At 43.5% G+C, this 14,752-nt stretch overlaps 3 protein-coding genes across 3 annotated transcripts in view; 2 read left to right on the forward strand and 1 right to left on the reverse strand.

The window, feature by feature from the left end:
- Window positions 1–541: 541 nt before the first annotated feature.
- Window positions 542–7,133, forward strand: LOC139350969 (fibroblast growth factor 6-like). Its single transcript, XM_070992648.1, has 3 exons — window positions 542–1,491; window positions 2,004–2,107; window positions 3,655–7,133. Exons 1-3 carry the CDS (start codon window positions 1,149–1,151, stop codon window positions 3,829–3,831), a joined length of 624 nt encoding a protein of 207 aa, XP_070848749.1. The 5' UTR covers window positions 542–1,148; the 3' UTR covers window positions 3,832–7,133.
- Window positions 7,134–9,042: 1,909 nt separating this feature from the next.
- fgf23 (fibroblast growth factor 23) lies at window positions 9,043–10,798 on the forward strand. The gene is made up of 3 exons (XM_070992499.1): window positions 9,043–9,277; window positions 9,385–9,488; window positions 10,346–10,798. Exons 1-3 carry the CDS (start codon window positions 9,043–9,045, stop codon window positions 10,796–10,798), a joined length of 792 nt encoding a protein of 263 aa, XP_070848600.1.
- A 2,905-nt stretch (window positions 10,799–13,703) lies between these two features.
- Window positions 13,704–14,752, reverse strand: part of tigarb (TP53 induced glycolysis regulatory phosphatase b) — a 3,604-nt gene continuing 2,555 nt past the window's right edge. The window contains exon 6 of the mRNA XM_070992518.1: window positions 13,704–14,551. Coding sequence (XP_070848619.1) covers window positions 14,126–14,551 — 426 coding nt within the window. The 3' untranslated portion in view covers window positions 13,704–14,125. The remainder of the gene's footprint in view (window positions 14,552–14,752) is intronic.

Genomic DNA, 14,752 nt, shown 5'->3' on the forward strand with positions numbered 1-14,752 from the left:
ATGGACAGCAGTCTACACTATAGTCCTTATGTTTAGTATCTATTGGAGTTGGGTTGAGGTTTGAAAGCTCTGAACTCAAACATTGTTTTTATTTCCTGTCACTTTTTTTTATTCCCTTTGCCTAAACCTTTATGTGCATGCGTCCAAGGACACATCCCCTGTCCTTGAATACAGTCTGTATATTAGTGTCAGTTAAGATAAGGTGTGTGCTACACTACTTATCTGTGTTTCATTATAATTTAAGTGGCTCAGGGACACATCAAGAACCACTGTTCCTGTTTTTGTGGCCTTATTATTTCAAGCTAAGTGAATTCATGTGACTCACTTTCCTTCTAAATATACAGATGGGTGATCCATCAAACTGAAAACCAACATGGAGTGCTTTGATAAGGTATCACAAAGCTGCCTGTGCAGCCTCGGCGCTTCTTGGCAAAGACTTTAGTCTCAGTAAACCTTGCTGGAGGTATGAGCTCCAGTTTTCTTTTGGTCTTTTGCTGATAAGCGATTCAGTCCAAAATCTCCATCCGTTCTCAGCTGGGTTGAGTTTTGGTGATTGTGGGACTGTGGCATACGATCCGTGTCATTTTCATACTCCGCAAACCTTTCTGCGACTGCTCATGCTTTGTAAGTGTCTTTATTGTGAAAAGCACCACAGGAAATGCATCTTCTTACTCTGTCGGGCTTGTTTGGCTGATGTGAAGGTGCAACACCCCCCATCATTCCTATCAGAACTGCTGCTGCTTCTGCTGGGGTCCTGTAACTCTCTCTCTCTCTTCCTCCTCCTCCTCCTCCTCCTCCCATCTCCTACTTTTGATGGGGGGGTGCAGCGGTGAAGTCACAGTGATGTCATTTTAGGATGTGAGAGTCGGGCAAGGTGAGCTGGTTTTGCGGTGAGTGGTGTCCCCTCCACGGCCAGCGTTGCCTGTAAAGAGGCGCGGAGCGGCGAAAGATGATCATCGCCACCGGCACCAATTCAAGCTCCGACGCGCTCTGTCCCTCTCGTCCTGCTCAGATCTCGGGCTATGGGGCCTTGATCTGCCTTGATCCCAAAATAAGCCTTTACCACCACCATGCCAAAGGACAAAAAATAAGAAGAGTTGCATTTTTAGGGCAGGTAACTTTGACCACGTGCCCCAAAGGTAAACTGGATGGCCATTGCGCAAAGGTGCCTCTACAGCATGTCCAGCGGGGCCAGGACGTACTGGACGCTGCCAGCAGTTTTTGTACTGTGGACTTCTCTCTTGGGGATCGTTTCATCTTATCCGATTCCGAGCAGGACTAATGCGACTTTATTGGAAAAGAAGTGGGAGACCCTCTTCTCCCGCTCCTACCTGGGTATAACCGGGGGGAAATCGGAGCTGAACTGGGAGAGTGACTATTTGCAAGGCATCAAAAGAGTGCGACGACTGTACTGCAACGTGGGCATTGGGTTTCACCTGCAGGTGCTCCCGGATGGCAGGATAAGCGGTGCACACAATGAGAACCAATACAGTGAGTTGCATCCGGCGAAGCGCTGGAGCCGAAAAAGAGCGTAACCCAATGCGCCGCGCAGGCGGTGTAAAAGTTAGAGCGGCTCACTTGTCTTGCATGATATTTAATAAGAGGTGTCGGCATGGTTGGAAGTTTCCGAGGGCAAAAACAGTGCGCTGAGCCTTACATCCGTGCAGCGCGAAATATCCCCCCAAGCCAAAAACATGACATGAATGCCTGGACCCACTTTAGACGCGAACTTATTTTTTACCCTGCGTCCCGCTGCAGCACGGACACACGCACACGCACACACACAGTCAGCGCGCTGTAAGACACACACATAGGGCGTCATAATGGTGAAACTGTAATTAGGTGAATAGTCCAAAGCGCTAATTGTGCAGACGGAGCATCATCCAGTCGCAGTGCACCTGCAGGGCTACACCCATCACTGCTGCAGAGGCCAGTTTGCGTGACTTTGGCCCCAGCGGCAGCGACACACCAGCTCTGCTCTCCTAACACTGTGTTTCCTTTAGGTCTGATGGAGATCTCCGCCGTGGACCGAGGAGTGATCAGCATGTTCGGAGTGAGGAGCGAGCTGTTTGTCGCAATGAACAGCAGGGGAAGGTTATACGGAACGGTACGCACACGCACACGCACATCCTGCTCAGTGTAAGATGAGTTCATGTAGCTGCTGCATCCGTGGGTTTATGAGCACTGTTGTGTTATTAATATGCTCTGATGGTTGGGGGGGTTTACAGCGGGGTGCATGTAGTCCCAGAGCTGAACGCCTCAATGCCAAAATCTACTGTGGGTCAGAAATACGCACATCCTGTACTCAGGTTGAAGTAGCAGTACCACAATGTCAAAGTAGTCCATTACAAGTAAAAGTGCAAAAGTACAATCAACAAAGAGTAAAAGTACTCACTATGCAGCAGCGTGGCCCCTTTTAGTGCATATGAAGTATTATTTGAATATTGTGATTGTTAGCAGCATTTTTATGCTGTAGATGGTTTTCATGTAAATCACTTGTAACTCAGGTGAACAGTGGAGTCGTCTGAGGGGCAGTGAAACAAAAAGTACCATAAAATAGAAATAATCAAGTGAAATACATCAAAATTGTGCTCAAGTGCAAGATAAAGTACTTTCCACTAGTGGATTCTGTGTATTTCTCACCAAGTTCATCAAAACAGATAATAAACTGCAGGTAAACAGTCAAAATGAACATGTCCAGAATGAAACCAGTGACGGGACAAACATTTGCCTCAGCTTGTGGCCTGTTTTTAAAAGTGGGTCAGTTCTGAGCTGCTGTTTGCTGCGTTTCTGTGTCATATTCATAAAATTTACAGTGTCGATATTTAGGAGCCGTCAGTGGGTCTTTTACCATGAATCTCCTAAAATGAGGTTTACTCTGTAGTACAGTATTAAAGTGTATACTCTGTACATGCAGTATACAGTGCATATAGTACTTAATATAGTGTTTAATGGTTAATAACTGGCCTGCTAATTTGTCATAAGAGTGTGGGATGAGTCTGTTTCACTGTATGAACAAAAGAGACCTCTGAGTGTCTCTTACAGGTGAAAGAAAAATGATTTAGCAGCTTTATGCAGGGCTGCTGTCAAACCTCAATAAATCTACCTGCACAGATTCACGCTCCTCTTACTCTTTGATGCGACAGTTTCCGATTTAAATCCTGATTTTGCCAGTGAGAGGCTTTTTTTTTTTTCGGCAAAGTTGTTGAATATTAAGCAGTGCTTTGGTGTCATATTGGCAAAAATGTAAAGAAAAATGAAAGTATATGCAGCTGTAGCCTCATGGTTGTAATAAAGCACATAAAACGATATTTATTTTGTCCGAACCTGGTTAGAAATAGGCATTTTGAGGCACTTTTGCTCAGCCAAATGCCTGCCTGTTGGCTAATGATGGACATATCACAGAGCATATTTATGTGCATATTGTGTGAGCTCAGCAGTAAGAGCAGGAGGCCAGTGTCTGCGTTGGAAAGGAGCATTTCTTTTGCAACAACATGCCACCTCCTCCAGTTTCCCTCAAAGCATGCTTCGCAGGCAGGCTGTCTGCCAAAGCAAAGGTCACGTGGAAACCATGCATATGTTGTGATGTTCACCCAGTGTGTGTCATGAGATTGACCGACCCCTCCTCCCCCCTCTTTTTTTTGGCATTTTTAGAGAGTCTTCGTGGATGAGTGCAAGTTCAAGGAGTCTTTGCTGCCCAACAACTACAACGCCTATGAGTCTTTTGTTTACAAGGGCTTCTATATCGCCCTCAGCAAGCATGGCCGCGTAAAGAGAGGCAACAAGGCCACCACCGCCATGACCGTCACACACTTCCTCCCGCGGCTATGAGAGAAACTGGCAATAACTCAGTAATTTGCACATGTGGATGTTCTTCCAGGTAACACAGAAATGCATAGTCATGGTATACACACCGATGGACTGCGACAGAAAACACAAATATTTATTCTGTTTATATATATGTATATTTGGATAGCTATCTTTGTATATGTACTGTGCTGCTTATTGTTTTTACGGACGGGGAGAGCTGAAGCCTTTGCCTGTCTCACTTTACCTTGGTGCTTGCTGTAACTGAACTACGTGTCACTTCCTTTTTTGAGATGGGGGATGAGCTGTATCCTGTGCTTTTAAAGAGTGAAATGAATACTTTTTATTACCTCAAAGAACCACTTTACTAGACTAAGGGATGCATGGAGTTCTGCTCAAATATCTGCTAAGTTTATCTTTTCTTTCAAACCTTTGAGCGCTTGACAGCTCCCCGCTTGATGGCCGATGTCCGGCAGTGGTGGGGGGGGGACTTAAATGCACTACCTTTGCTGCACGATTTAAAGGTGCCTTGGTGTTCCCACTTGTGGCCCCCTTAAACTTGCATGTAAGAGACACCCGCTGGAGTCAGAAATAGGGCTGACACTCCGGAGAGGGCCTCAGAGGAGGGGGGGGGGTTTTGACCATCTCTGGTTTATTTTCTTTTCTGTAATTAGATCGATTAAGTAATATACAATCTGTGGTTGAGACCAGAGAGCGGTCAGCCATGGAGGCTGGCGCGAGGCCATGAGTTTGACTGCGTGGCATCGCCAGCGGATAAACAGGGTGGAATGCTGATCTATCCGAGCATGGAGAGGATTTTCGTTTGGACCTGGCTTGTGTCTGCACTAGAATGAGCTGACCGGATAGACCTGCGAGCGCGCAGTAGAAACATACGTGCACATTGTGTCGGACAGGGCTCCTGCAGTGAAAGCAGGTCGCTGTTTTCGAGCCGCAAAGCTTTAGCCACTGCTGAAAATGATGTCTAATGTCCGTGCAAACCAACAAGCAACCATGTAAATAGTCGCAAATGTAAAAGAAGTATTCAGGAGCTTTTTTTACGCTGCTTTGTCGCAGTTGCCTGAACGAGGCAAAAAGAGTTCAGGATGCACAGTGAGCCATCGATGGTAGTGCCTAAATGTTTTTTTTTCTTTTTCTTTTGGTAAGAATCGTTCCCACGTGTTTGTCTCTTTTGATTCATCTTTGTGCGTTTGCTGGAGTGTCGGCGAGCTCTGGGCCATTTCCCCCGCTTGTCTTTGAGCTCTGCAGCAGCACTGCAGTGGCAGCGAGGTGTCGGAGCTGGAGGCTGATAGTTTTCACTTTAATTACTGATGAGTCAATTTGTTCAGTTGGTGGACTGGATGCACGCTGTAAGAAATCATTTCTGTTGGGTTTTGGCTTGGTTTCATCAATTTGAAGGGTAAAAAATGGGTGTTAAGACGGCACTTTCTCCATATAGGAACGTATTTGTGTAATTATTGGTATGCATATATCAGTTTGTTTGCAAAGCTGAAGATGCATCATGCTTTGTACACTCATTGCTGTCATGCTTACAGCATGCATCTAGCCTCTGCAGCTGCTGAGCAGAAAACCCAAGTCTTGCTCCACCGTCAGTCAGCCTCCATCCGTTTGGAGAGGAAGCAGGACTATTTAAATCCAGGAAGGACATATGCGAGGGAGCCGGCCCGCTGTCTTTGTTGTTCGTCAATCCCCCTGCAGGAATGTGGATCTGCCAGGATGACAGGCAGCCTCCCACATACCTGAACGCCCCGTCCCCTCTGAGCACTGTCACCCGCAACCGCCCACCTCTGCCCGTCCCTTACCCCCCCCTTTCCGTCCCCTCACCCGCTGCAGGCAGGGACCTTGGGATTCCAGCTGTAACCCAGGAGCTTCCTCCTCTCCTTTCAGCCTTTTTTAGTTCAAGGTCAGAGTCACGGACCAGCCTTGGCCCCAACCCCAGCGGCCGGGGTGGTCGGCTATATGGGTCGTGCTGTTTCCATGAAATAGGAATTCGAAGCATCTTTTTGACTCGCTTTGTTTTATGCTTAAACACATTATTTATTGACAGGGTGGAGGGTTGGAGTAGCTCGCTGGTAGCTCTCACAGTTCCCTGCCTCACAATCTTTTAAACAATCCTGCTTCCCTTTTCTGAATTTAGAGCTCCACCTCTTTAAAATGCAGCTCCACAACATGCTGTCCCCTCCCTTTTCCAAGTGCTTGTGTTGGGATATTATGTGGGGAGGGGACATCTGCAGAGTTAATGCAGTGTGCGAGGAGCAGAGTCACGCAGAGCCTCACCTCCCCTGCTGCACTCCAGTCCTGCAGGACGGCAGCCCAGCCATCCTCAGGACGCGTCCTCTGCTGCCACACCTTTCACCACGTACTGACTCAGTATCAGCCGCTGCTCAACTGTCCGTGACGCACAGACCGATTCACAACAGTGTTTTTCTCACAATTAAATCTCTCGCTTTTTGTTCCGAGGACTTTTTCTTTTCTTTTTTCGCAAGATGCTCCACAGCAGAGCAAATTTATCGGGAGCTTAGCTCAAGCAAAAAGACTTGTTGCTGCTGTAGATGAGGCTGCATGAAATACCACTCATGTATATTTCTTGTAGGGAGAAAATATTTGTAATTTTTGGCTGAAGTAGCAAACAGAATCCACGGTTTCAGCGTTTTCAGCCGAGGAGGGCGTGGAGGTGAACTTCGAGCATGCACAGCGACGAGCACTTCCCGCGCCCGCCTCACAGTCAAGATGTGCGACGTCTCTCGCGGCACCTTATTCACAATGTCTCGATTATAAGCTAGTGTAAAGAGGGGAGTTTCCTCACATCTTACTGTCACGAAATAGAGCCGGATCCCCAAAAGAGTGAAGGCCTGTGTCGAAAACAAAAAGCTCACCTTTCAGCTTTGACCAAAAAATTTTATCCAGATTTATCTGTCGTCTCTTTTCTTTCCACAGCTTATCATAGATCAAATTTAAATGAATTCAAGGTGAGGAATATTTTTTTTTTTTTTTACAATGTTTAATGTACTATTAGCATGCCTGAGCCCCAAGCTTAATTAGGGGTGTGTGCTTCATGTTTTTTTTTGTTTTTTTTGAGTGAGCCTCCACTCTATTCCTCTCATGTCTGTTCTCATATACCTCACCCTCTGCCTTAGTTTTGGTTTGCTGATGACCGTAAATTAAGACGAAACAAACTTCAGTTATTTGTTTCTGAAAACAGACAATGCTAAGTAAGGATATTAAAGTTTTTTCCTTTTATTTTTGTACGTATGTGCTGTGCACAGCAGTCTACTGTATTCCTGAGATAACAATAAAAGGTTTTTTTTTTTTTTAACTGGTTGATGAAGTGTCGTTCTCTCTGTTTGATCAGTCGACCTTTGATGTGAATGTGTATTTAGCAGCGGTGGAAGAAGTACTCGGACCCTTTACTCAAGTAAAGTATTGTCAGTAAAATGGACTTTAAGTATTTAAAGTTGTTACGCAGGAAAAATGGCCCCTGTGACTGTTGTATTACAACCCCGTCGCTGTGTGAAGCATCAACACAAACAGAATGTCATCATTTACAAAGAACTGTTTACAAAGTGTCCCTGAGCTCATGCAGTAATCTCCTTTATCCAATCATGTGTTCACAAAGTGGTGAACCTCGCTCCATCCTCGCTTGTGAACGACTGAGCCTTCCCAGGATGCCCCTTTCATACCCAATCATGATACCATCACCTGTTACCTATGAGCCTGTTCACCTGTGGAATGATCCAAACAGGTGTTTTTGGAGCGTTCCACATCTTTCCCAGTCTTTTGTTGCTCCTGTCCCAACTTGTTTGAAACGTGTTGCTGCATCAGATTCAGAATAAGCAGATATTTACAAAAATCAATGAAGCTGATGAGCTCAAACTTTAAATATATTGTCTTTGTGTTGTTTTCATTAGCGTATATGTCGAAAAGGATTAGCAAATTATGGAATATTGTTTTATTTATGTTTCACACAGCCTCCAAATTTTAGATTTGAAAATGTTTTTTAGGTCTTGGGCGATTATTTAATCGAGACCATGTGAGAAGTTTACAAGGGAATTCAGGCTTTTGTTGAACTAACATCTGAAACATCAAGAGGCCCCAACTAGACACTGCTTTTAATACGGGACCATGAGCCAAAAAGGTTGAAAAGCACTAGTTTAATCTTTAAGTATGTGTTGTATTTTTTAAGTTATAATATACTGTACTCCTTCATGTACATCTTCATCCTTAAGTTTAGCCGTCAGATAAATGCGGTTAAGTAACAAACCTCAAAATTTTCTCATTTACAGCAACACCGTAAAATCAGCTTCTTTAATATTTAACTGTACTGGATGATGTTGATTTTCTGCTGTTGGAGATGAATCATCAGTTTAATTCCTTACAGTAAAATTACAGTTTATTTTTAAGGGTTTGGGTTAAAAAGTTTTTGTGGATTCCCTTAAAAAGATCAACTTTCAGGAGTATTCTCTGGACTGGTGTACAGTTTAATGCGTCCTATGCTGAAACTACAGCATCCAAAAATAGTTTAGCTCGTCAGTGAAACCTCTCAGTCTCCTAGTAGTCTACACTAAATGAGGGAGTGGCTCCCCCTGCTGGTGAAATGGGGAGACAGTTTGGAAGGTGCGTAAAAGCAGCAAACTGAACTTCGGCTTCGATCCATTGTGGTTAAACAAAGCTGTAAAATATATAATATGATACTTAATTAATTACTGTCGTTCCTTGATCTGGATTCTGATTCTGGAGTTTTTTACGAATTGGAAGAGTCAATTTAACTAGTTCCCAACTAGTTAATTGTGTCATTTATCCTGATTTAATTAACAAATCATTTTTAACAGCAGTCAACTTTTAAGCACTTTTTTTTTTCCCATATTGTCCAATGCACCATGTTTCCAGCTCAAACAAAAACTTGAACTAGTGGGCTTTGGACCATTAGGAATGGTCTTAGAATAATGTTTAAGGTGGATGAGTCAAGACGTGTCACCAAAAATAAGAGTCCTGTCTGACCAAGAGCATCGGCATAAACAGACAGAGGTGGAAGTGGCCCTTCCGCTGCAGCAAACCCGCACATCTGCTTTGGGGGCGAGTTTCTTTTTTTTACGCAAAGGATGTGAGCAGGAGTGGCACTCGGGGGGCTTTAAATAGGAACTGTCTCCAAACTTTGGGACAACAGAGCATCTGAAAACTTACAGCAGCTCGCAGTGGAAACCACCGGTTTGCTCCAGGATGGACGTCAACAGGAGACTTGGGATGAGGGACACTGTGCTTGCGCTCTTACTCGCTGTCCTCCAGGGATTTCATCTCGGGGAAACGGTCCCGAACCCGTCCCCGCTGGTCGGATCCAACTGGGGGAACCCGAGGAGATATGTTCACCTGCAGACATCCACAGACCTCAACAACTTCTACTTGGAGATCAGATTGGATGGCACCGTGCGCAAAACTACAGTCAGGAGTTCATATAGTAAGATATGTTTTCTCTCTTTTCAAAAGTTTCAGTTTTCTTTTTGTAGTGTGACTCCATGAAGTTCTGTCTTTAACACGCGCGTTGCCTTTTCTTTTCTTCCGCAGGTGTGATTTTACTGAAATCTGAGACAAGGGAGCGCGTCGCCATCCTCGGCGTCAAAAGCAGCCGTTACCTGTGTATGGATTTGGAGGGCAACCCATTCAGCTCTGTAAGCCAATACTGACCTTCAGCTCGATTGATTCTTACTATTAATTCAATCCATTTCTTATACTCAACTTTTAATTTTCACGTCCGCTCACCTGGCATTCATACGCCTCGTTTTTAATGCTTTCTACAATGAGTCTTCATTTTACGCACAAACGTACTGCAACTACAGGATGCCTTAACATACATTTATATGACTATATTTTAGAATTATTTTCTTACGTTTATCAAAATCCATCCCCCCTAAAGTTTAGTTTTGCGTCCATATACTGCGGGATTTTACGCATAGTTTTTTAACACCGCTTTCTATCATTTTACGCACTTTTACGCACAAAAAATACCGCAAATATGTTGTTCAAACGTCGATTTATTAATTTGATTTAATAATTATGATATCACTGATATTAAGTTAAGAAGCTTCTTACAGTGGCGAAGTTATTTTACTGTTCCACACCGGTTTCACTTGTTAACAGTAGACTAGTTCTTTAAAAGAGACAATGTACCGAACCAAGACGGAATAAGGAAAATCACTGATTTACTCTAAAAATCTGAAGAAATGATCTCAACCACGGTTGTTTTTAAGTCCGATGTTCTTGTGTATTTCTATTTTTGCCACAAAATAATAATAATAAATCTTCATAAAGCCTAAAAAACGTCGGATTTAGTTATATCTGAAATATGATGGAACATCTTTTTAATAGTACTCATAATAATGTTTAGTTAAATCGGGCATATTTAGTGCAGCAGCCTATTTAGAGAAGATCACACGGATAGGAATAAACTTTGCTATCTTGCGAAAACAAACTAACTGAATATCCCTCCTGTAGTTTAAATTTCTCCCTCTCTCCTTCCCTCTTTCAGCCCATCTGCCTCAGGGACGACTGTCTGTTCAACCACAGACTTCTGGAGAACAACCGGGACGTGTACTACTCCAGCCGGACCGGCATCCTGTTCAACCTGGAAGGCTCCCGGCAGGTGTTCTCAGCGGGCCAGAGCCTGCCGCCGACCTCCCTCTTCCTGCCCAAGAAGAACACGGTGCCGCTGGAGCGCCTCCTGCTGCACCGGGAGAAGAGGAACCAGGTGGTGGATCCCACCGACCCGCACAACTTCTACATGGGTCAGACCGAGGAGGGCTCGGACTCTCGGGCCGTGCCGGAGGACGACGCCGATCTGGAAGTGGAGGTGGAGGTGGAGGTCGGGGACGATGGACGCAACGTGTCCCGGGAGACGCCGCTGGCTCCGTCCACCCACGACCCCTGGAACGTGCACTCGTCCAACCCGGCCAGCCCCCGAAGCACCGGGACCATGGGGTGAAATTAGTGGTGGCTGGATATATTTACATTAGTCTGAGTGAGTCCAAGTTTAACCTTGTAGTTTATGATAATAGGAGATGAAGAAAAACAAAACACTAACATCAGACTTTATTTTGAAAAACTGTAAGGAGAGCATTCAGGTTGTTCCTTTTTTTCACTAAATAATGTCTTTTCACCCATCACTCATTCAGAAAATCTGTGTTTATACACTCTTTGTACAAAATATTCAACATGACTTGCAGCCCCTTTTGCACAATTTAAAGTATTAATACTCCATTTTCCGCCTGCTTTGAGATGCTGCGCTGCAGACTGAAGCGAAATCAATGAGGGATGCGTGTTTGCATGGACTCATCTCATTCATAAGTAATATTTTGTACATCCACAAGCAGGTTTGAGGACAAATGGGGGATATGTGGATACAGGGATTTCACCACAGGTTAAAGGGTCTGTTTCTCATCCTCATCCATTATAATCAGCTTTATTTATTAGCCTTCTCCCACATTGAGCTATAGCCTACATGCAAAATGAAATTAATTGAATTACAACTGTTTGGCTTCCCTGAAGGACTACATGATTCATTTTAATGAGGATGCAATTGCTTATCAATTTCTGGAATTATCAGAAAAGCAAGCAAAGCCTTGAAACTAACAATCAGTCAGCATTTGTTTTGTCTCTTCTCGATGGGGTTTTTTTTACAGCTGGTCTGAGAAATCCACATTTCAAAGTGACATTATCTCAAGACAGAAACCTAACTTGGCCTACCTCTGGAGGACTGAAGGCCCTGTCTGCTGATGTGAAACTAGGCAGGCGTGATTTTAAACCAAATATATACATGAATATACTTAAGAGTTGCATTTAGTAGAGTTAAGTTTTGCCTATATTTTAAAGTCCTACGTTTACTGAGTTGGATATAAGAACTGAAGTTTGTTTATTGTTAGATGATTTTGAACCTAAAACACAATTTCAAAGACTTCTCAAAACCAGATTACTACAATTACAGTGTTTGTTGTGTTTAAGTATCTGTATTTGTACAATCCAGTTCATGACTTGAAGGAATATCACTACAGGGTAAACAACCTTTACAGAGCAGTAACCTTGATATCAAATCTAAACTCTTGTTATGTGATTTTACAGGTGCTGGGCACCACCAGCAAACACGAAAACCAGTCCCAAGAGTATTTATTTATTTAATTCCATTCCTTTGTGGTTATTTATGGTATTTATAAGGATGCTTTACAGTTAAATGTACATATAAGAGTTTGTGTTTGAATGTATGAGTTGGGGCTGTAGATGGACTGTTGCTTGAATCTGGGACAGAATAAACTAATAAAGCAAACATGTTCAGTGCTGTGTGTTTCTTTATGTAAACCTTTATAGCTGTGGATTTTCGGGCTTTGCTGTTCTAATTTGTGTCTGACAGGAAGTAATTTTATATGCTAAGTTTAACACTGACCCAGTTACGTAGCAGTTCCGCTCATTAGCTGCACTTTCTCAACCCTTCCGCTTAATTAGCACACAGGTACATGAGCTGCTGCTGAGTCATGTCGCTCTAAAAATACACTTAGAGCCAGTTCTGCCTCAGCTAACAGTGAAATTGGTCAATGACACGCCATTAACCTTTGACACGTGAACGGAATAGTGCGACACGTTGGGAAATACGCTTCCGCAGTTGCAGTTGCCAAGCAACCAGCATATATTCCAGGAAGTTTACTGCTCCCTTCCAAGAAATAGTCAGACGATTATCTGTAAAACGGCGAACTGTCGTTTTTCTGCTTGATTCGGTTTCACATTAAAAAAATAACATATACCATGTTAATTAGTGCGATTTAGAGGAGCTGGTAGGCGGATTTAGTGACATTTACAGAGCCGTTTCTTCCCCGTTTCCTGTCTCTGTGCTAGGCTAAGGTAACCTAGGCTAAGCTAATATACGCTAAAACAAGCGCCTGTTGACTGTAGCCTTCAAAAAGGAGTCTTACTATCATTTCCCAAAATGTCGAACTTTTGCTTGAAGGTCAGCTGTTAACTCTCACTCTCAATGATAATAAAAACAATACATGTAAATAAAAAGTCTTGAGATGCTCTACTACAAGCAGAATATTGAAGCTGTTAAATATTAGTGCATAGTGTTGTTCTCATCCAGTTACTATCTTACAATTTGTTTGGTGTGATCAGCCTGTAAAATATTTAAATTGTGTATTTATCAGTGTATGGAAATGAGCAGAATATGCACAACACATATACAGTTTGTAGTGACCTAACTGTTGCCTGTTATATTGCAGTAGTCGGGTGCACATCCTCAAACCACACTGGGATAGCTGCTGGACAGAAGAAACTGACTTGTGGCACCCACCTTATTACTTACAGTACATGAAATGAGTGTTTGATATTGATATTGTGTCTGTTATGACCTCCTGATTGAGGGTTTGTGCAAGGCTCCTTTGAATTATGGCCAGCAAAACCATTTTTGTCACGCAGTTGAGGTTAAAACATGACACTAAAAATAGCACCCAACAAAATGTCAGCACTGTCACGTTATACTACATGAGTCGAGACACTTAAATACTCCACTTGTGTACATCAAGACGTAGCAATTAAATGACAATGTATGCAATTCTTAGTGACGACAGAAACACCTGATCTCTCTCTCCCCCAATACTGTGTAAATGCACAACAAGCAGAAAAAAGGTCTCCCACCACTGTTTCCTGTTATATGTCGTCACAGTAAAAATGTGATTTTGTTCTTCTTTGTAGGTTTTCCTTTGGAGTTTTAACATAAATAAGAAACACACTTGTGTTGAAAACTACTGAGGGATGTCTTAAATGTAGTTTCACTGCATTTTGTGACATGTGCAACCTGCATTATTTTCTCTCATCTATACATACATTTGTACAAAACTCAGCAAAGATTCAGTGTTGTCATGTTGTATTGCACAAGTAAAATGAGCAGCAACACAGGTGACACCTCAACTTGAAAATGCCACACCTACTGATAGTGTTCAATAAATAGTTGAATGCTTAAATAGTTCTGACTTTGGTATAACACAATAAAAGGCATTAAATTAAAAACATTACAGAAAAATCACTGGCCCACAGTCAGGAGGATGATGCGATTGTTCGACAGTACTACACAGTATTTTGACTTCTGATCCACAGTAAAACACTCTTGATTATTGAGAAAACACACACATGTGCATTGTTGCATTCAGTTACCTGTCGTAACTCTGAGGTCTTTGCCTCTTATTTCCCTTTAGTGTTAATGATTGTACCTGTCAGGAGACTGTGTACATACAGTACAGTGACACATCTCTTCCATTTCCTTCCCTCTGCTCTACTCAGCAGCTGCGAGGTTTTCCAGGTGATCCTTCCTGTTGGTAAAGATGCAGCGAGCGGCCGAGAGGACGGGGCCGGACTCGGACTGGCTCAGAGTGAGAATGAAGCGGCCGATGCCCGTGTTTGGACAGGGCGTGAACAGGTGGGATGTCTTCACCCCGGCGGGCAGAGAGCACTTTAAGTCCTCTATAAGGTGCTTGACAGCTACGTTTATGTAAGCGCCGTGGCTCACGGCCAAAACATGGACAGACACGCCCTGGAGACCGTCGTCAGCCGACCCACCCAGAGAGATGTCTGAGGCAGCACCGGCAGGACCGTTCACAGAGTCTCCAGCTCCTGTAGAGGCATCTGGTCTTGACCAACCGTGCTCATCCAGCATTCGCTTGAAAAGGACTTTGAGGAATTTTTTGAATCGCAGCCTCACCTGGAAGCAAGGTGAACCAGAGCTAAGAGGTGAGGATTCAAACCGAGAAGATTCTAAACACCAGTAGGTTTGAGACCGCGAGTCGACTGATGGGCAGCGATTGAGAGTTAAAACTCTTTTTGCTATCTGTCAGCTATGGTTTGCTTTAAATTCTTTTGTCCTCATACATACAGTTTATGAAAAATGGAGCTGAACTGATGA

Source organism: Chaetodon trifascialis, chromosome 22, assembly GCF_039877785.1.
Source record: "Chaetodon trifascialis isolate fChaTrf1 chromosome 22, fChaTrf1.hap1, whole genome shotgun sequence".
NCBI classification, from domain to species: Eukaryota; Metazoa; Chordata; class Actinopteri; order Chaetodontiformes; family Chaetodontidae; genus Chaetodon; species Chaetodon trifascialis.

Coding starts and splice junctions, on each gene's coding strand:
- fgf23 (XM_070992499.1), top strand. CDS start 9,043: ATGGACGTCAACAGGAGACTTGGGATGAGGGACACTGTGCTTGCGCTC. Junction 9,278..9,384: donor TACAGTCAGGAGTTCATATA/GTAAGATATGTT, acceptor TTTCTTCCGCAG/GTGTGATTTTACTGAAATCT. Junction 9,489..10,345: donor AGGGCAACCCATTCAGCTCT/GTAAGCCAATAC, acceptor TCCCTCTTTCAG/CCCATCTGCCTCAGGGACGA.
- LOC139350969 (XM_070992648.1), top strand. CDS start 1,149: ATGGCCATTGCGCAAAGGTGCCTCTACAGCATGTCCAGCGGGGCCAGG. Junction 1,492..2,003: donor ACACAATGAGAACCAATACA/GTGAGTTGCATC, acceptor TGTTTCCTTTAG/GTCTGATGGAGATCTCCGCC. Junction 2,108..3,654: donor GGGGAAGGTTATACGGAACG/GTACGCACACGC, acceptor TGGCATTTTTAG/AGAGTCTTCGTGGATGAGTG.